Raw genomic sequence first — 21,514 nt, 5'->3', positions numbered from 1 at the left:
CTCAGCTGACTATCTCTTCTACCCGTCCTGGATCTGTGAGTTTTTTTTCCCACCCATGTGATAGCAGTCAATTGAGTGGTTAGTTTTCTTTATGCTGGTTTTTACCCATTTTATATAGTTATATCTATATCTAAGAAAAATCTCTGATTTAAATGTCAGGACTGCATTAAAAACAAGTCCGAGTACTAAACTCAGTCACACACACGCGCACACACACACACACACACACACACTCATTTTTATGAGGACTAAAACCTCGTTTCCTAGTGCCGGAAGTATAAATGTTTGCTCATAGAAAAGCAAAAGATCACCCATTGATAGTCAAATGCGATATTTCTATGTCATTCTAAAAAGCCTTGCAGTTTTGACTAAGACAACAGCTTGCATTTGCTGTTCCTGTTATAAATGGGGCAAAACCAGATGTCTGTGATTGCCATTCTAGCCGTGGAAAATCAATCATATGGGGCTTTAGCTGGCACCTGTCTATCTTTCTGGGAGGTCGCTCAGTCTTCATGCATTTAGTGCCATTTACATGATGCTTCCTACAATGCTTTTCAGTCTTACTTTAGAAACATAATTGGGTTTGAACGGTTGCCAACAAAGAACTTCATCAATGCGAAACACCCATAGCAATTAACTGCCACCTTACTACTACAGGGCCCACTATTGTTTCTAGTAGATTGCTGTAAGCTACAGGTAAAACTGCCACAGAAATTATGTGAGTGCATACTGGTAGCGGCAACATCAGCTTTTTTGAGAGAGATCATTATGATTCTTGTTTATGGACACAAAATAATTTAACAGTGCTGTAAAAGGGGAGAATGTAAAACGTAACTAGAGTGTTTTCTGCCCTCACTTAACTCTGCAGTCCTTCTGCACACTCAATTTTCAAGGATTTTGAAAACACCTACCCTTTCCACTCAGATGCACCTGTAGGTATAACCTGGCCTTCCCTGACAAACACATTTTAGTGGGATTTGGCAGTGCCAAATGCTTTTGGAATTCAGGAATGAGAAATCTGTGTCAAATGAAAACTTCAGAGGGTATATGCTGGCCCAAAGCAACATATAGAAAAGGGTTTTTCCTCCTTTTTATATTGCCCTTGTTAAACATGCTGTAAGCTTTCTGTTTGCTTTGCATGACAAAAGCAGTGACTGGCAACTAAAGCAGCATAGCAGGCAACTCTTGGTCTTGATCTACACCCCAAAAAAACGCACTGGTGCATCTTTTGGCATCAGATCTCATTGATTGGTGGAGAGCACTACAGTAACATCGTCCAGATTCTTTCCCAGACCGTCATTAACATTAGGCAAAACAGATCAGGCATGGTTCTGAACATCTTAGTACCTGATACAAAACCAAGTCCACATGAGCTCTTCCATTGACTTTTCTCTGCAGCTGGTCCTTTTTCCAATATCAGTAAAGATGAACTACACTGAAATCAAGGGAGTAACAGTAGAAAATCAGGTGTGTAACCATTCTGTAATTTTTTTCTGTGCCCTTCTTTCACCCCACACTGATGAACTCCGGTGGTTATAAACCTCATTTCAGATCAAACATTTGTATCTATTGGCATGCCTTACAATAGAGCTCTTCTGTGACCCCTAAGGATAATACAAAGAGTAAACAGTAGTAATAACAATAAAATGCTGAGAAATCAAAATGACAAAAAAGCTTGCAAAAAACTTAGGGAATTACAGAGTTTCTTTTCACTCAGTCTTTCAAGGACTAGAGACTCAAAATCAGCTATTCAGATTTTGGCATTCAGTAGACAGAATAAGCAGAGTTAGTAAAGAAGAAGACATTTGACAAAAAAAGTATCGACATACACGTATTTAAATTGAAGAACTTTTCACCTGGGAGAGAAGAGATGATTAATTTTTTTTATTGCTGTCTTCTGTTTCTAGTTTTTGAGGAAGAAAGGGCTTCCTTGAAAGTGCTGCAAAGCCCTGGTGATCTGTGTCCAGTAGCATTGCCAGCATCTTTCAACTCCTCTCTGACGCCAGTCCTTCAAGATGGAACCTCTCTTCAGAGCTCCAAAAGAATTATCATACATTTCCACTCAACCAGCTGAGATTTTCCAGGTGCTTTCAGTGATGCTGGGAGACAACAGTCGCTGTAAGTGATCTGCCAGAGTAACTTACACTCGTAGTAACATTGCTGAGGACTTCCTGATGTTCTCAATGATAACAGTAGTCCTTTTGTAGAAGGAACTCTTTTGAGATTACAATGAATACTCATGGTTCTACAGCTGTCTCTTCTTCCATGTCTGATAAAATAGGTAGTCCTCCCTGGCTATCATTTATACTAGTAAATGTTTTAGATGTTGTTTCTCTTGAAGCCCAGCAGTAGCCTGCTTTAGTTAGTCTTCCACCTCTCATGGTAGACTTTCAGGGAATTTTGGAGGCAGTAGTTCTGTCATATGCGGCAGAGGAGTGGTATTTTGGCTAACGGGTTTCTTGATTAATTCTACTTTGCCAATACTCATTTTCTGTTTACACAGAAGCTTTTTGTTTCCCTTTTCTGATGTAAGCTTTTGAGATTTATAAGAACTTCAGATTTCCTTGTTTCAGCCCTATCAATTTGTGCTTACAGCCTTATGCCACTACCCTGCACTTTTTTTAAGCCAAACATTCTCTCAAGGTGCACCTTTGTAACAGGAACAAACATAAATCCAAGCTACTCTGGAAGTAATTTTCCACAGTTAGATAAAAGTGTATCTGACTGCATTTTCAATGGGACACTTGCCAGTCTCCTTGTGCTTTCTGAAAAGCCTGTATCCTCCTAACTTTACATTTTTGCTTCCCTACTCCACCCCTTTAGGAAGTGACCTGTTCCTTGTATCTTTAATTAATTTTAATGGCTTCTAATCAACATTTGTAAAAATCAGATTCAGGCTTAACCCTGTTCTTGTTTATACAGAGTAAATTGAAACTGAGGAAGTTATTTTGAATTTGATATTGTAGTTTTGATGACTTTCTATTTCAGCATCAGAAAGTAAAAATGTAACCTATGTTACATCATTTCAGGTAGCTTTTAAAGTAATTTTGTGCTTAATGGGATTTGAAAAACTTCTAGATTTTTTTTATCTGATTCAATAGTAGATAAATATTCATGTAATTCTGAAAATTCCACTAAGGATCTATTTTATAGAAGGATCTTTTATAAAATCATCCACTTTTTGACCTCAGTGAACGTGTTATTTTGCCTAGAGATAATTTCCTCTAGGTACTTTCACCATAAATACAAAAAAAAATGAACTCCAGATACTATAATAACTTCCAGAGAAGGCAGACTTAAGTCCTGAGTTTTGATACAATCAAACAGTTAATCGAATCAGATAGTCTAGTTTAAGCTATTAATCCCCACACTTACACAGCACTCATTTCATTTAATCATCCAGTTGAAGGATTCCCCGTCCCAGCTCTTTTTTTGACCAGGCATCTTTGTATATTTAAAAGACCTTAACATCGGGCAAAGCAGCATCTGGAAAAGGAATGGACAGGCTTTACTTCACCTCAAACCCAGTCAAAAATCACAGATACTAGAGCTTAAATTCAAATTTAAACACTAATCTTTACTCCACATGAGACACTCTGAAGGAAACATAGTGGAAAGAAAGTAACCCTCTGAAAAATGAGAAGGTGGATTAAAATGAGCAATACATAGTCTCTCTAAAGACCCCAAGAGGAGGATTTGCATCAGGGAGCATTTGAGTTTGGTACTTTTAACCAAACTTTACACACATTATAGTATGCCATAATGTAATGCAAGTGTCAAGTTAATAATAAGGTCATGATGGCAATATTGCCTTTATCACTTTAAGCCACCTTGATAGTGCCATGAACTTTGTCAGGTATTGACATTATTTTGTGCTGGTGTGAATTCAGATGGCTTCAGAAAGGGGAGGGAGAAAGTGACAGGCATACTGCCTAGCACATGGTGTGCAGGGAAGCCATTCAGCTCTTGACAGAGGTACCCTGGATTTGGGTGACTTCAGCCCTTTTTGATGCAAGAGGGAGGCAGCTGTTAAATGCAGCAGATTGCAAGTCACAAGTAAGGAGTCTAATCACAGCGTTTTGATGGGTTTATCCAGCATTATAGTTAGTTTTGAATCAGCTTGGAACAATACTCTTTGCTGCTTCCATCTGGAGTAGCAGTGCTTGTGCCCAGGATTTCCAAGAGCTACCTATGGGCAGAACACACCCGCCGTGTCCCCTCCCTCCTGGGGATTTGGGCAATTAATTCAGCCGGCATGCCCTGCCACTGTGCACACCCAGATTCGTGCATGAACTCCTCCGTGCAGTTGCTTTCTAAGGTGGGCGTCATAGGAAGGGCTTGGCACCAAAGCACCCCTGCTTCATCACACAGCTGCACATCCTAGTCTGAGCTCCGGCCCTCCAGAGGAGACCCTCTCAGGCACTGTCAAGCACACCCGCTTGGCAGGGAGGCCCGCATGGTTAGAGGGCCGCTCAGCGGCGGCTGGAAGCGGGATGCCGCCGCTCAGCCTTCCCCTCGCCCTCACTGTCAGCTTCACGAGCAGACACGGCCCCTCCCTCGACACAAAATGGCGCCCACGTGCCTGCCTGCGCAACCGCAACGGCCGCCTCCGCGCGCGGCATGCCGGGAGTTGTAGTTCGAGCGGGTACCGCGGGACAACCGCGATCCACAGCCAGTCTCGTACCTTCGTCCTGGGTCCGGTGCCCCGAGAGCAGTGTCCCACACCCTCATCCATGCCCTGGCCCCACGCTGCACCCAAGTTTCCTGAAAGACTGAGGAAACACTTTTCTGCCTCACCCTAGGCTGGGCATACCTGCGAATTTGGGGAAAACTGCAGTGCAGCTCTGTTTCATCACTGCTGTTCAGGTTCACTTAGCTCAGATGCCCAAAAATTAACACATACTAATGAACACATGTCCCTACAGCATTCTTGCACATCACCTACCTCGGTCTCTGCAAAAGATCCCTTATTTTCTTCTCATTTCTGTGCTATGCCTCGCCACGGTGTCCTACTTCATGTCCTGCCCTGTCAACTGACCAGACAGTTTTGTATCTGGGACTGCAGCCTCAGAGACACATGCTGCATTAGGCTGTTGCATGCTCTCCATCTCTTCTGCAAAGGAGACTGGAATGCAGCTCACTGCTACTAAGAAGAAACTGAGATGAATGCTGACAGCATGAACATAAACGTCTTGTTTTCTCTGAAAACCAGCCTCACTAGAAGAATGAAAATGCTTTAATTTAAGCATTTCTCCAGAAGCCACTGAACTTCAAAGATTTTGTAAATGTTTAAAGCTGGGGAAGACAAGACAATGTTGACACCCTTTGATTTAATGAAAAATGGATTTTACTTTGTCTCATTCAAACATCTTTTAGAATTCCCACTTTCAACAAAATTTCAAGCAAGGAAAAGACAAACCAAGTCCTACTGTGCTACCATTGTAATCCCAAATGAACTAACTCATTGCAGCCAAGGGAACAATAAAAAGAAAATATATTCTTTCTGTCAACATATCAACAGATGGCTTGATGGAAGCAGTAACTGTTATGAAACGCTTTTGTGAAATACAGGAAACCTCTAAAACAGCTACTGAATAACTCAAAGTTCAGGAAAAGAAATTCAAGCTCAAAACCAGTGAAGCAACTGAGGGTGGAGAGAACTCCTGCTCGTTTCTGCAACTAAGATAAGGTATGGCTGTATTTTGTTTCAGTTAAGCTGGAAGATGCAGCCTGTGCTTAGTACATGTCCTGGTTTATGGGGCTTTGCCAGAAATGCTGGCCAATACTTTCATTCATGTCTTCATTGAAGAGGAAAGATCAGCCAGAGGAGCCTGCCCTGCCTTTCAGCTTCAGGCTGAATTTGTAAGAGACTTTCCTCTGGACCGTGTAGGGTTGGCTGCAAGGGGTATTTTGGCAGCCAGCTAGGGCATGCGGAGGAAACATTGTGCTGGGATCCAAGGGGATCATGGCACAGTGGCAAGATTTGCTTGCTGGGAAGATTTTGCTTCCAGTCATGGGAAGAAAAGCTGGGTAAACAGGCAGGAAATTGGAAAAGAAAAGTCTCCAGGAACTTCATTCAGTATTTAAGAAGGATGTTACCATTAATAGCATTAAACACATACTAAGGTTAAGAAGCCTGAGAAGCTTTGTCCAAGATTCTTACATAGTACCTCTCACCTGTGTAGAGGCAAGCACCACGGTAGTACTAGAAAGAGGCAGGAACCCCCAAAGTTTTCATTGGCAAAGGCAGGAGGTGCTTGGTTTTGGTTGTGGACATTACTTCAGAGTTGTGCTGAATTCATCTGCTACAGTACCAGCCCTCATCAGTAGCGAAGCCTTGGGGGAAGGTGGTTTGGCTGTGAGGGTCATCTCCCAGAAGGGGAAGCAAGTACCAGTTGCAAAATATCCACTCTGAAATGCCAAGAGCACTGGAAACCCTTACAGAGCATTAAACACTTCTCTGTAACAGAAACATACAACTATTAAATGATGGAAATGCTCACAGGAATTGCTAGAATGAAAATTTAGCAACTCCTATACAGTATTTTGGTACAGTTTGTTGGAAATTTTATTCTGTACAAGTTTTCCATGAGAAAAGGAATCACTAAGGGGCAGAAGGCTGTCTCCAGCCCTCACCATGATTTCCTGTAGTCCGTGTTCATTTCCTTTTTAAGGGAGAATAAGCTCCAGAAGTGACAGACAGCTGATATCCAGTCTAGATTAAGCAGAAGTCCCCATGGTGCCCATTTCAGTGCTTATAGGGAGAGCACAGCCTAGGAACCAAATTCTTCCAGGACTAACATTGCCACCCCCCCTTCTACTTTTATTTTCCTCTGTCAAAATATTAAAATGTGCTTGCAAACAATCATCCAAATCTTAGCTGCCCCTCAAAGTGCCCTCAGACTATGGAAAAACATTTTTTCCTGCTGCAGAGCCATCCAAGGTGGGAGGCAGAGACTTTCCCCTCCCAGAGTCCTGTAGCAGTTTGCTACATGAACTGCAATTGATGACAGCCTGAAGGTCAACAGGGCTACAACCTACCTGATTCACTGATTCCAAATTCCTTGTGAGGAGGTGCTCATGATCAGATATCTTACACCTCAGCTCTGGGTGTAAAAGCGGTGCAATTCCCTTCGCTAAACTGCTGCTTTGTGTCCACAAACTGATGGTTCTTCATTTGCTGGGAAGGACAGTCAGTCTGGCTGTGCCTGCACATCATTTCCTTGACCTTGGGGCTTCAGTACGCTGTCTGTCTTTTAGGAACTGGATTCTGCTGAAAGGGGGAACACCCAGAGGCTTTGGTTTCTTTATGCTAGGACTGTCCAGAGCTGAGAACAGGGATGCAGTTGGGATGAAAGAGCTAAATTAGCGCAAATGACTTTGCCTTAGTCATGAATTAAGTAACAGGATGGTCTGTCCATTCACACAGAAACAACCCTTGAAGCCTTTCTCAGCTAGTTCCATCCCAGCTGCTCTTCCAAGAAGCTTGTGCTTGGCTTGATGGCTGCTGCTTTTCTTATTCAGCCCTCTTACCTGCACATTGGCACAGATTCAGATGTGGAAATCGCCATAACCCACACAAGGGTTCCATTCACAGCATGATCCCTGCTTCCTGGGACAGGTTAACAGGACGTTACTCTAGCACTTTCTGAACTATCACTCTCTTCCTGCCCCAAACAGCAGTTTGTTGCTCCCCTTGCAATAGCAGGAGCGGGTGAATATCTTGGGATAACATCACAGACCAAAAAGGGATGTGTTCTATTTTGACAGAACTTCATCTTCTTCTACAGGTGAAAAATGCAGCTGTGAAAGTGAAGTGGTTTCATTCTGGTAGGTGAGGATTAGCTTTCCTGCGGTAAGAAAAAGCAGCAGTTCAATGCCAGGACAAACAGGATTTTACATGCAGCCTGAGGTAGAGCTGGCTTTCACTCGGCACTGAAGCACGACAGAAGCTGCCTCTGTTCTTCCTGCCCTTCTCCAGCATCAGGAGCCGCAGGCACTTCCCGACCAGGCTTTACTGACCTGCAGCTCTGCCCTCACGCCGAGCTCACGCTGCCCGCAAGCCGAGGAGCCGGGGGGGGGGACACAACGTGCCTGTCCGGTCGGCGGTGCCAGCCGCGGCCGCCAGGGGCCGCCCCCGTGCTCGCAGCAGTGCGGAGGCGCCGGGCTCTGCAGCGCTGCCGCCGCTCCCCGCCGGTGAGCTCCCGGCTGGGGCTGCTCGGCAGCACCCGGGGACGGGGGGGATGCGCGGCGGGGCGCAGTGGGCAGAGCTCCGCCGCCGGAGCCAGCATCCCCACCCACCCCGGGGCAGCGGTGACGGGGACCGCTGCGCCAGCAGCGACGTCCCTGGGAGAGGGCAGGAGCGCAGGTACGCACTGCCCCGGGGAGAGGGCTGGCGGGGCCTCCTCTGTCCCCGCTGCAGCGGGAGGGCAGGGCCCGAGCCGCACCGCGGGAGGCCGCTCCTTTCCGGTTCTCCTCGGGGATACGCGTCTGCCATCCCCCTACAGCGCTGGATGGCGGGGTCGGTGGCAGCGAGGTGTCGCAGCAGCCTCACATGCCTGGCACCGCTGCCATTTCCCCGGGCACCGCGGGAGAGGATGGGTAGCGGGGAAAGGAATTTGAAACCCCTCCCCCTGTCGGTTCAGTCAGTTCCCGAAGCCCCTGACCCTCTGCACATCCTCATTTACTGCAACACAGAGTGCAGGCAGGCGAGCAGGCAGGCCTGTGCTCCTGCAAAGAAAGGAAGGCTCCGGTCCTCTCTCTGCGGGAGCAGGCAGGTATGGTGTGAGCAGGAAGCCACGCCAAATCCGGCTACTGTGGAAGCTGTGAGACAGCGGGAAGCTGAGGTGGAGCAGGAGGAGTTAGTCAGGGGCTGAGTCACGCTTGGGTTCACCTCCGTTGAACCAGTGTTTTCCTGTTTGCCCGTGATCTGCAAACTACCGATTGTTAAGATTTTCCCTCCTTTACTTTTTTTGCTAGGGATGACCTCCAAGAATGCTTCAGGTGAAGCTAATAGTAACTGGAGATGACTTTGGCTACTGTCCTCGGAGAAACCAAGGCATCGTGGACTGCTTCCGGGCTGGTGCAGTATCTAACGTGTCCCTTCTAGTCAACGGAAGTGCTGCAGCAGATGCAGCCGAGCTGGCACGGAGGTAAGCTACTTTCTCTAGCTCCTTTGTGGACAGCCTCCAGAGGCTATCAAAAGCCTTGCCTTGTAAAATCTGGTCTTCTGTAACGCCAGTATAGATGCTGTATCATAGCCTAGGGTGGCATAAGGAAGCTATTCCAGGCACACTTACTAAGACTCTTCATAGTAAAACCAATTACCTGCCAGCCATACCTGTAATGGGTATCAGGATAGAAAGCCACTTATACAATTTTAGTAGTAGACTTTGGGTGGGCTTTGTTTTCCCACACTTCTAAAAGATGCACCATCAGAATGAAAGTCCACACTATATGCCCAGGCCAAGCTGCTATCTCTAAAACTAGTAAAGCATAAAAGCACAAATCTTTAAATCTCATTTAAGTTGGTGCATTTGGGCAAGGCTGAACACAGGGTCACCCAGGTTCATTGCAGAATCAGGGAAAGGTGTGATTCTGCAAGGGCTTAGTTACAAATCTAGACAGTGGACATTTTTTTCTACCTCAGAAGCCTTTTAAACAAGTACCACAATATTTTTATAAATTTTAGGTTTAATAAATCCATCTGTAAAAATTGCATACACAAAAAGAGGGACCATACCTCATACGTGCCACCTTTACTCCTTCAGGAACTTCTCAGAGGTTGCTGGTATAGTTGTTTCTGTAGCAAATCAAATGTTGTGTTGGCCTCATGGACTAGCCCAGTAAATCCTTTAATAGGAAGCATTACTTGTGTTTAGAAGGTAAAACTCAGCTAATGCTTCAGCTCCAGTGTGGGCATGTGCTTGGAAGCAGGAATATGTCCTGGAAGAGAGAATAGCAGGGTTGAAAAAAAATTCAGAAAAGCAGAAGAGGAAAGGAACTGTGCTAGTAGTAGAGAACTAACCCTTATGCTTCAAATATAGATGCTGCAGGGGACAGTTTAATGAAAGTCATGCTGTCCTTGTTCTCCTTGAGCATCTTTCTTCAATTTGTCTGTGATTTTAGGAGTACTTGGAAATTGCTTGCATCTTGTAGCTTCTTTGGTGTTGGGTGGTATAGGAAAACCAGGGTGTGGTGTTAGTGGCAAACTAATCTTCTGTTAAAAAGGTTAGAAATTACACACAAACATTGAGAGAGGAACTGCCTCTGAGATGATAAGAGAAGACACTGTTGGGATGACTAAAATCCTGTTAGTAAACAAAACAAATGAAATGTAAAACATGAAGATAAAGCCAGAACTTCTCAGACACAGAGGTGCCATGGAAGGCTTTAAGCCTCAATGCTCTGGTAATGTTGTCAGCTATTTTAGTCATGGTCTTTAGCAGGCTTTTAAATATAGAATCCACCTGGCCTCATTTCCATAGTCAGAAAATAGACCATGGAGGTTTAAAAACCATCTTTGAATCCAGTTCATGACACTTGTGCTGACAGCTGATACAGCTGTGAAAAGCCAGGTTGGAGGGGAGGGGACAGGAGAAGATGCAACCTGCTGCTACTGTTTCATTCTTTTGGGGAATAGTTTTGAGTTGTGTCAATGAAATGGATTTAAATCTATTTCTGACAATATAAGCAGGGTGACTCTGGGGACATCTGTCAGCACTGAAGATAACAGCCCAGGTTCTGCAATTCCTCGTTTGTGTAACTCTGTACAGCTGTATTCAGCCCTACTCACCACAGATTTGCCACAAGGGGTTGGTCATGTTCCAATTCAGGTGCTGGTAGTACACCTTAATTGGTACCTGTGCATGCACCCACCCCTAAGATACTTGTTCCTTTATTGCAGAGGTTCACACAAAATCTTTTTAGACACAGGTGTCCAGTAAGTCAGACTTACTGGAAATGTCATTGAATCCTTCTCATCTTGTGGTGTAAAAATGGGAAAGTATAACTGTTGCTTGACTGCCTTTCCACTGTTGTTCTCTCTTCCCCTTGCTTGGTGTTGTCTCCCATCGCACTGTGAATATTGAGGCTTTGCAACATTTTGTGGTTTATGGGATGAAAGCCTGCCCCGTTTTTTTGATCCTCTTTTATCTTTCTCCACAGATCCCAACTAAGTAAATATGTATATACACAATATATATGCACACATGCATATATACTTAACTCCATAGCAGACATTTCAGCCTTGACCAGTGGTATAAGCAGAGACTGGATCTGTCACCTTTCAGGACAGTTCTTCTTAAGCACCTCACACTGCCCTACAATACCAGGATTTGGTATCCTTCAAAAAGGATCACAGTTCCTCTGGAATTCCATTCCTCCCTTCATTTCACAATAATTCTGTAGGCTTCTGGGTATATCAGAAACCCTGTTTTGATAGAAGCATTAGCAGAAATGCGATGGTAGTCAGCAGACCTTTGTACCAGTTCTAACAAAAACTAATTGCAAACCAGCAGAACATCTGGGTTCTGGATCTTGGGGACCCCACTTACTTGAGGCAAAAGAGAAGTTTCAGCATCCTGATCATCCGGCCTCGTCCATCCCCAAATGACAAACCTATTGATAGCGACTGCTGGAGCAGTACATAACAAGAGCAGCAGGCAGGGAACAGACTGCCATTGTGGGGGTTGTCCTTCAGTAACTCGAAACTTTATTCCCCATGGGGCATAGGCTGGCTGCAACTTCCTGGTTATCTATATAATATAGTCTCAATTTTCTACTTATCAAGCCCCACCTTGAAGTCAGCCAGTCTTCCTAGTGATTATTCCAGAGCCTCTCCCTGAGATCTAAAGGTTATTTTGTACCTGAAATTAATAGGTCCATTTTTCCTTAGAAATACAGAAAAAGCAGAAATAGACCTAAGATTGTTTCCTGCCATATTTCCCCCTTTTTATCAACCAGCTTAGTCATGATTGAGTATTAGGACCCTTTTCCAGATGATTATATCCAAAAACTTGATGAAAAGTGACATATTTTAGAACACAACTTCAGTCTTCCTGCCTCTTTTTTTTGCGGTTTAAATGCTGAACATCAGCTATACAAAAGCTGAAGCCCCCACAACATCTGGGTACATTTAGCAGAAGAATCTAACAAAACCACATTTAATTGCTGTCTATGTTTTCACTTCCTTTCCCATCAACACTAATTGCAAAATGTATGTGTAAATTGTGACTTAATTCTGACCCTCCCAAGTCAACATCTGACTAATCCAGAAATCTCTTATGCTTTCCCATCACCCTTTTATTTGACTGTTTATCACCTGGCAGACAGTTCCACAGCTGAGTTGTTTGAATTAGAGGTGGGATCCCAGCTGAGGCCTTAAACTAGAATCTGAGATCAGGTTAACTTTAGTGGCAACAGCGCTTTTTGCTGATGTAAGGTCTCGGACACAGGAGCTTCAGGTGATACAAAGATGTAATTAAAAAGAAAGTCACATCCTTAAGCTATGTTACAGTACCAGTTCCTAACAATACAGAGGCTTTGGAGTGTTTCTTCCAGCAGAAGAGTGGAGCAAGACAAGATGCTATTTGATCTATACAGTTAGATCTTAGCATTTGCTGAAGGGTGAAAGTGGGGTGGTAGGGAAGCATACAAATGCCAACATGGAGAATCCGAGAGGTCTACTTTTTCTGCACTAAGCACAGCCTGGCTTTGTCTGGCTTGAGATACATAGATGTTTACTGGAGCAGGATGTCTAGATACAGATATTTATGTGAGGTTCTTTATTGTGTCACACTTGGGCTGAAACCTGGTGAACCAGTAATTTCCCGGATAAGAATACAAACAGGATGTTGAAAGTGGGATCTGTTTGCCCATGAAAGAAAAGGGCAAGTGCCCTCTTATGCTGCAGCATGCAGCCTTCAGCAAGACAATTGGGCCTGTGCTCAGCGAATTGTATGATTCCCACAGCCACTGCTCCCAGGAATGCAGGGCCTGCACAGAGTCCCTGCTGCGTCCAGGAAGGGCCCAGGGCATCCAAGCTCATCTACCAACCTCAGAAATGTGCAAAGCCGGTGGGCACTTTAAAGAGTGACTCAGTATAGTAACAGTTTCCAGGGACCCTTTACCGCTAAGGATATGAATGAACAGGGATTGCAACTGCACAAAAGCCCATTGCCTTAGCAGAGACATTTGTTCAGAGCTCTAGTGTGGCAAAACAAGAACTACTTGAAAAGGAAGCAGTTTAGCTGATTGCATTTCCTCTCTCTATTTGATGACTGGGCTGGGCTTGCTGTCTCAGAAATCTTGCCAGACTGAACTCTTTGTTGTCCCTTGTAACATTTTTTGTAAGAGGCTATCCTTTCCAAGATAGTCCCATATCTTGACTTTTCTCCATGCCTTTTTTTACAATACATCATGACTTGGCATTGCTCTTTGGTTGCAGAAGCTACATTTCAGTGGTGAGAAGCACTGTGGAGCAAGAGTTAGTCCAATGTGTGTAAATAGGGAAGAAAGCCTGTTGGTTCAGTGTTAAAGCTCAAGCCTTTGGTCAGAGCAGAGCATGACTGGAACCCTTTCTTCCAAGGTACAGCCTTGGCTAATTACTATAATGCTTTAAGTTTTGCTTATGCTTTCATCTCATTGCACTCAGGATATCAGATACTTATGCAGTGTCAGGGCTGTTAGGAATGAACACCAGGCACAGGACATTTGGTGCTGAACCAGAGCATCATCTGGCTCGCTGGATCCAGAGGGAAAGCACATATTTAAATACAGGAAAATGCTAGCTAGCCACAGAATCCTGCTGCGCCCTCTGTGTTGTCCTTCCCATATCCTTCCAGCCTTCCCAGCATGCCTGCTTCTGTGCATCTCCCACAGGGGAATATTTCTGATCAAGTTCCTCACATGCTGTGTTTTCAGTTTTGGTTTCAATCCCTACATTCCAGAGCCTTTAAACACTAGCAGTTCCTCTTTAGACGCCTCAGCATAGACAGTCTGGCAAACCAGCCAGGACTAACTCTAAGAGAAAACTATTAAGATATTCAGCTGGTGTTAGCCAGAGCTCCAAAACATGCTCTTATGTTACAGTCAGAGTCTCCCCTTACAGCAAGAACAAGGGCAGCTCTCTCTGCACTTCCACATTCTGTGCATTCCCCAGCTCTGGGGCTGGTTTCAGCTCAGGCAGAGGAGCAACTCTAATGTTCTCCAGTGAAATGCTTGGCTCCTTGGTGTCCCACACCTGTCAGAGGGGCTTGCCTTTCCTAGAAATAGCTTCCCTGACAGCATGTGAGGCATTGCACAATTGGAGGTAGTTCATCTGATGCTCCTGGGAGACAACCCTGACAGGCTCAGCTGTTCATTTCTTGCCCTCCCACAACACATGAGGAGGAGAGTGCTCAACAAAAAATCTCCCATCTGCTGATTCATGGTAACACATGAATCGTTTTTCTTGTAGACAGCAGTGGTGGTGGTACAAATAATGCTGTCAGCTGATGCAGCTAGAGCTTCCCAGAGACATGATAAAGAGTCTGGGGTGGCCTTCCAAAACAAAACCATGGGCTCCCCTTCCGCCTTTGGGCTCATGAAGAGTGCAAAGTAGGTCACAGGATGAAGGAGAAGTCCTCTTGCCACAGCACTCCTTCTGACTGTGGCTGCCTCCTGCCCTGCCATCAGCCACCTGCTGAAGAGCCCCCACTCCCAATGACAGCATCTTTCAGTTCTTGTATTAGAGAGGAGTTAGTGTGCACGTCATGTGCTCAGCCCCCATGTATGAAAACAAGATGAACATTTTATCAACTATATAGTCAGGCCCTGCTGCAGAAAGAGAAATCAGAAAAGCCAGAGAGGACCTTTCTCTCCACAAGATGTTTTGCTCCATTCAGGAGACATTCAAACTCCCTAATCGCAGAGTGGACTGGAAAGATACGGACTCATTTTGTTTCAGAGCTGTCCATACAATTTGACTTATAACATTTATGTCTTTGAGAAGGAGCAATATCTAGCAACAGACTATACCATCCACCTGGAGCACGAGAGATGGAGGAGCCAGGAAAAGAGTTTCAGTCCTGCAAGAGCCAAAGCCTTAGGATCGGAAGAAGCTAAATGATTAGCTTAGTCCAGTCCATCCACAGACCTGTCCCAAGTGACATGGTGCTTCACTAGTCAGCTTCAGAGCAGCAGACAGAAGGGGAAAATGTTTTTTGCACACTTTGCCTAAGTGGGGATTGCTTTTGTTTTCCCAATTGTTGTATAAGGGCTGTAACAGGAACAGGTCATGCCCAGTTTTAACAGCTCCATGCAGAAGTTCCAGGAAGGATTTAAAGCATCACAGGCTTTATGCCTTGAAATTAACTCTGCATCATGACTCAAAACTGAGAAGCGGAGGAACACTGCAGTGCTGTCGTTTACTTACTGGGGCAGCCAGAGGCCAGGGGTTGTCTTGGGAAAAGTTTCAAAGCATCATTTTGGCCACTGATTCTGAAGATCTCCAGAAGCACTAATGAAACTCAGCACAAGTCTGAGCACACGCAGGCCCTGTTTTTGTTGTAGGGGAATCCACGGCATAGACTAAGAAAGAAAACCAGCACCTTCAGAAGAGCCTGTGGCTGAGAGGCGCTCTGCCAATACACTGCACTGTTTCTTTTTTTAAATGTTGCAGAGTGCAACTAGTAAATAAATTGTACCCTTGTGGTCCCTTAGCAGGGCTCTACTCTTATGCTGGGCCTCCCTGCAGTAATCCTTTGTGCCAGAGGGATGCACAATTCAGCCTTGTCACTCAGTGAGTGATCATCTGCACCAGTAGACAGAAACCCAGACACTGCAGGCAGTTCCAGCTGCAGCCTCTTGGACCCTTTAAGGAAACCCTTAAAGTCAGACAGCATTTACATTTGTAGCCTATGCTGTTGCCATAACAGCTGCTGTGGGCACTGTTTATACATGACTGGATTCTACTTAGGGGAAGCTTTGTAAGTTGTCAATTAAAACTCAAGTGTTTCATAAATGTAGCATCTTTAATAGGGTGAACAACTCTGCCAGTTACTAGTAGCATTCAGGTATTTAGTCTCAGACACCTCATGGCTGCTCTCCCCATATGAGTCAGGGCGGGAACAGAGCTGGGAGTCTCACAGGCCGGCCCTTGGCAGACTGCACAAGGATTCTACCTGGAGATACTCTGCTCTGGTTAGTGTTATTCTGCTTTCCTTTCTAGATGGGTAGAGATACAAAGATGTACTCCAGTGAGCACAGGACCACTTTTTGGATCAGTCCAAGTCTTTCACGGCTATCTTCGGCCTTCAGGCACAATAAGGGAGGTAGAGGTACAAAGCTTAACAGATATTTTGTTCATGTTACAGACACAACATCCCAATAGGTCTCCATGCCAACCTCTCCGAGGGCTCTCCTGTGTGTGAGGCGCTCAAAACAAACTCTTCGCTGCTCAACCAAGATGGATTCTTCCATGGGAAAATGGGATTCAGAACAGCACTATCAAAAGGTCTCCTGAATATGTCAGAGGTAGGAGAAAGCCATATGCAATCACGGAACTTGCTTTCCTGACATCGATCAGTCTGCACTTATCCCAGTACATAACAGCTGAAGATCTTCCCTATGTCCCAGCTGTGAGTAAGCTTAGAGATGAATTTTGAATCTGGGCAGCTGGAGCTGGTTTTCTGGGTCCTTAGCCTAATTCTGCCAAAGGCTCTGCAGCCTTTGAGAACTCATTTCTCCCTGCTTCAGACGCTCATGTCCTGTTAAACTACTTCTCTGAGAGTGCAGAAGGGGCATTGGAACAGATATTTACAAAGAACCTAAGCATTTGTAAAGGGAAAATGACAGAAGTGCTATGCAGGCAGTAAGCCTTTCATCACTTCATGAGAGGATTTTGTTCTCTAGTGAGATGGCTGGTTTTGTCCCATTAGAAGGATGCATGGTGATCAAAACTGCCTATGGGATATGAGCAGCCATTTCCCCGTTCATTCTAAAGGGAAATGGGTATTCAAATGTCCAGTATTTCTAACATAGAAAATCCCAGTGTTGCACCATCCACATAAACAGTACCACAGAGACCACGCCTAGGGGAGGTTCTGGGCACTGCATGTCCATTTAAACATCACAGCACTTTATGCCTCCCAGAGCTGTGTCACAAGTAGAAGCCAGCAGGTCTCCCTTGCACCCTCCTGACCTCACCCTGCTGAGAAGGCTTACTCTGACCCTTCTCTACTGTGCAGGTAAAGCAGGAGCTAAAGGCCCAAGTGGACCTGTTCCATGAGCTGACAGGTCACCTACCTCCTCACATGGATGGGCACCAGCACGTCCATGTCCTCCCAGGTAAGAAAGGAGTCCTCTTCTTCCCAACACTGCAAAGATGAGAGTCAGCTCAGACTGGATTCCCCTTGCCACAGCTCCCTGGTTGGGCAGTAAATCTCACTGAATACCCATTCTACAATTGCAAATTGAATGTTCCCCCCTGGGCCTCAGCTGGGTGCTTGGTGATCTGGGTCTTTCTGTAATATCAGAAGGGGATTAATGGCACAAATGGCTCAGGTTACACCTTTTCCTCCTAGGACTGATAATTCACCTCAGCATCCTAATTGCATGCTCCTGCCCACATCAAGGAGTCCAGTAGCAGGCTGGCCAGTTTAAACTGGAAAGCTTGGGTCTTTCAGGTGCTATAAGAACTCTATCCTGCCAGTTGTGTTTCCACACTGATGTCTGCAGGTGTCAGCATGCTTTACAGAGATAGGCAAGTATCTTTTGTCCCTGTTCTGCAAATAAGGTAACTGTGGTACAGAGATGAAAAACAGAGAGCAAAGCCACCCAGATTTCCCCACTCCAGCACTCAGCTGCCTGTGGGTGTCATTGCTCTTGGCAGTTTACCCTCACAGCAAACCTTGCTGTGCAGGGACTTCATGAAGAACTTGTTCCTGGCAGTGCAGTCACCTCTGGTGCACTTGAGGACCAGAGCTGCTAAGGTAGAAGGGGATGCTGGACCAAATGCTCAGTGGTGAAAGGAAAAACAAGGCACCCACACACATTGAGGCAGTAATGATTCCAGGACAGAAAGTGGCTCCCATCCAGATGAAGAAAACCATTTCAGCAGAAAATAAGCCAAATAGGATTATATTTTCTTTAACATGGAACAGAAAGATGTCTCTGTGCTAACAGTATGCAGGGACCTGATGAGCTGGTTATGCAATTCCTGACCACAGTGTCTGTGTTTTCACTCCCAGAGGTCAGGCACATATTTGCAGAGGTGTTAGAGGAATATGGGATTAAGTACACACGTGTCCCAATAGAGCCAGGCCTCCATAAATGTGACTGGATTTCACCATCCCTGATGGAGTTTTACCTGGGAGTGGAAGAGGATTCTTTTAACACAGTGGATGTGTTTACAAGTCATGGAATAAGGTAAGACAGGCATTACTCATCCTTTTTGTAGTAAAGCTTTAAGATCTTATCACTTCCTGATAGCACCTTTCCAGAACTGAAGACCACCTTTCTTTCCACTTTGGGGCTTAGAAGGTTCAAGAGGAGAACAAAAGTGCTGGGGGCACTAGGGCTTTGTAAGTTCTGCTTGCACAGATGATTCACTTCTCACCTTGAAGGGAATCTTCTTTCCAGGGCATGTTTCTCAGGCGTTCTAGTGAAGCTGGCACCTGGCATGGCAGGAGGATGAGTACTGCACTGACTCCGCATCAGAGTGGAATTCTGAAAGTATAATCTAGGGAAAGTTTTCAAGAATAACTTTTCATCTCCCTGCAATAGTGGAGAAAGGGTTTTAAGTAGCAGGAAAAAGATTAATTGGAAAGAAGTGTTTGCTGTTAAGGGGAGGCAAGTCCAGTGTTCTGCCATTGTTATGGCTCTTTGATATACTTGGGCAGAATGCTCTCTTAGCAGGTTGGTTTCTGTTTTATTTCAGTCACTTTGCTTCCCCTTAGCCAAGGGTTATTAACTAGAGATGGCTATTGTTCAGGCTTTAATTGGCTGGGTGAGTTATTTTGATAGCTTAGAATTGCTCAGTTTAGTTCTCTCTTCCCTCCTGTGCCAACAAAATGCACCTGCGAGCTCGCAGATGCCAAACCCCCTTTGTGCTGTCCCACAGCACATGTAAATACAGTAATAACAGCAGTGCTGAGGCTTTGCTGGGCCTGTCAGACTGAACCCCCTCCCTCTTTTCTATCTGAAGTTTTAGCTTAATTTTGATTCCCAACCCACAGGATGTAACACACTTTTCCTAACCACCTTGTTAGCATTAATATCAGCGTTCCCTCCTCTGGCTACAGGTGGCCAGACATTTACATAGGGTTGACTACCATGGGCAAGAACATGTCTGTCAGTAACATCTGGAGCGCCATCGACAGTGCCATCGCAGAGTTCACATCCAAGGCACCCTCACCCACCGAGCCAACACCACAGAGCAGGACCGTAACGATCGAACTGATGGTGCATCCCGGGTACCCCAGTGTCCCACCCGTCGGCGGCTGCGGGGAAGGACCGGATGACTTCTCGCAGTCCTGGGAGCGCCTTCATGAACTCCAGACGTTAATCAATCCAGAGCTGCAGAGCCATTACAAAACCAGGAACATTCAGCTTTGTTCCTTCAAAGATCTTTAGGCAAGCGACCATACACACCTTTGTTCAGGCTTGCAAGACAGTTACCAGTGCAGTACCTCCTGGTGCAGCTGACAGGGGAATGAACAGCCTGGGGACAGCAGCAGTGTTCATGGAAGAACACCACCGTCAGCAGCTACAGGTAGCACCCCGGTGCCCCGACCAGGAGATTTTAGGTCACAGCCCCCGCTCTGAAGGTGACAGACCTCCCCTGCACCCCATAGCCCTGCACCCTTCCAGCACAGTGTGGCAGCCAAGGCCCAGCCCTCCTCCCAGGGCCCAGTTCCTATGACACAAGCTTTGCTGTGAGACCAAGGAGGACACAGGCACCACCTCGCTTGTATCTGGCGAGACACACACGAAGGTGCACACTACACTGCCTTCAGAACATCTCATCAGAATAGTCAGATCACGCCTTCAGCATGGTGGCATCTGCAGCCACATCCCACGTACAGCCTCAGCCAGCAGGGATTACAGCTCTTCCCATTTACACTGTCTTTTGGCATTAAGCCACTGCAGGACAGTAACATCAGCCACAGCCCCTTCAGAGAGGCTTTCCTTTTTTTCCCTTCTGGATGACTTTGCAAGAACAGCAACTGTTGGGCCATCTGCTATTTCAGTCACTGCTGCACATGAGAGCTCCCCAGCAACTGTTTCTGCACTGCCCACTGCCTCTCAGGGAAAATGCATGGGACAGATGTGGACCAACCACGAGCAAGGTTCCAGATGGAGAAGGTGCATGTGTTTGTCCATCTTTATGTCTGTCATCAGGGTGTTTGAACTTAAGCAAGTCCCAGTAGTCCCAACAGGTCTACCTGCAGCCCGGCTGCTGGCATGCCACTTTCACAGGGGAAGAAGTATTTTTGATTGTTTATGCTCATTTTCTGCCCAAACCTGATCCATTTAATGTAACCATTATTGCCTAAACGTTTTTTTTTTTTCTTTAAATACTAAAAGTGTCAATATGATCATCATTCTTTTAAGTAAAAAATAAACTCAGGTCTTTTTCTAGTAATGCTGCAGGAGGGATTTGCTTTTAGTTATAGCTGAAGGGCAAAGTAAACCCACTCACCTACTGCTGCGGCTGCTGGCAGGGTGCTGAGACACCTTGTTCTGTTCATAATGGAGCCATCTGACCCCCCTGCAAAACAGCTGAGGAAGGCTTTTCTCTGTAAAAGGTAACAGCAGGGCTACTTTAGAAATGTTTCCAGGTTCCTTCCCAAGTCATCATCACAGAATTAATTTGATACAAGCTTGATTTTAACACCCCCTCTGGCAGCACCAAAGAGCCGAGTCTTTTGGCGTGACTCGATGGCTAAAGCCGGGCCCGTCGGTGTTCGACGTCGAAGTTCCTGCTCTGTGGTAACAGAGAACGAATAAATCCCGGCAGGGACCAGACCTGCTCGGAGCAGCCGCGGCCCCCGGCACAGCGAAGCCCGTGAGAGCCACCTAGTGACTGACGGTACTTTGCTATCGTGCAGGGATAAACCCCGGCTATTTAATACCAGAACCCAGTTCACGTTCTGTGACCGTGTTCTGACGAACATCTGTTAACATTTAAGCGGCTCCAAACAAAGGATGTGCTCTCATCACAGCCATCAGGACGTTACCCATGCCCTGGGCACTGTTAGCTGAACACTGAAACATGACAGCAGACTTACCTCGGTTACATTTTGCAAATTCCTTGTTTTTAAATGAACAGTGCTGAACCCAGAGTGTTCTTTTAAATGCAAGGGAGTTTTAAATAGAGAAACTAATAAAGAGCTACTAAAAGACTTTGAAACAGGGAACTTTTAAATTGCCTAAAGCACACAGAGATAAAGGAGGAGCATCACTATACCAGAACACTTAAAAAAAAAGTCTAAATCCCCCCTTTCTGAAAAGAAAACCATGCCACAAAGCC

General features: G+C 45.5%; 1 protein-coding gene and 1 long non-coding RNA gene across 4 annotated transcripts; both read left to right on the top strand.

Annotated features, from left to right (window-relative positions):
* Positions 1–1,395: 1,395 nt before the first annotated feature.
* LOC134170221 (uncharacterized) lies at positions 1,396–3,018 on the top strand. Its single transcript, XR_009967163.1, has 2 exons — positions 1,396–1,467; positions 1,908–3,018. It is a non-coding gene; the product is annotated as an uncharacterized LOC134170221 (long non-coding RNA).
* A 2,033-nt stretch (positions 3,019–5,051) lies between these two features.
* YDJC (YdjC chitooligosaccharide deacetylase homolog) lies at positions 5,052–19,904 on the top strand. 3 transcript variants are annotated; one of them, XM_062631438.1, is made up of 6 exons: positions 5,052–5,689; positions 8,980–9,152; positions 16,356–16,515; positions 17,229–17,328; positions 18,231–18,408; positions 19,284–19,904. In XM_062631438.1, the coding sequence occupies exons 2-6, from the start codon at positions 8,995–8,997 to the stop codon at positions 19,612–19,614; spliced, it is 927 nt and encodes a 308-aa protein (XP_062487422.1). In that variant the 5' UTR covers positions 5,052–5,689; positions 8,980–8,994; the 3' UTR covers positions 19,615–19,904. The 3 variants fall into 3 exon arrangements, with proteins under 3 accessions (XP_062487422.1, XP_062487423.1, XP_062487421.1); XM_062631439.1 differs by lacking the exon at positions 5,052–5,689 and adding an exon at positions 8,177–8,196; XM_062631437.1 differs by lacking the exon at positions 5,052–5,689 and adding an exon at positions 8,203–8,368.
* The last annotated feature ends 1,610 nt before the right edge of the window (positions 19,905–21,514 follow it).

Source organism: Pezoporus occidentalis, unplaced genomic scaffold (genome assembly GCF_034315485.1).
Source record: "Pezoporus occidentalis ecotype Australia unplaced genomic scaffold, CSIRO_AGI_Poc_V1 ctg37, whole genome shotgun sequence".
In the NCBI taxonomy this organism is placed as follows: Eukaryota; Metazoa; Chordata; class Aves; order Psittaciformes; family Psittacidae; genus Pezoporus; species Pezoporus occidentalis.
Note: the sequence above shows the minus strand (reverse complement) of the source record. Positions and strands in the feature narration are given on the sequence as shown.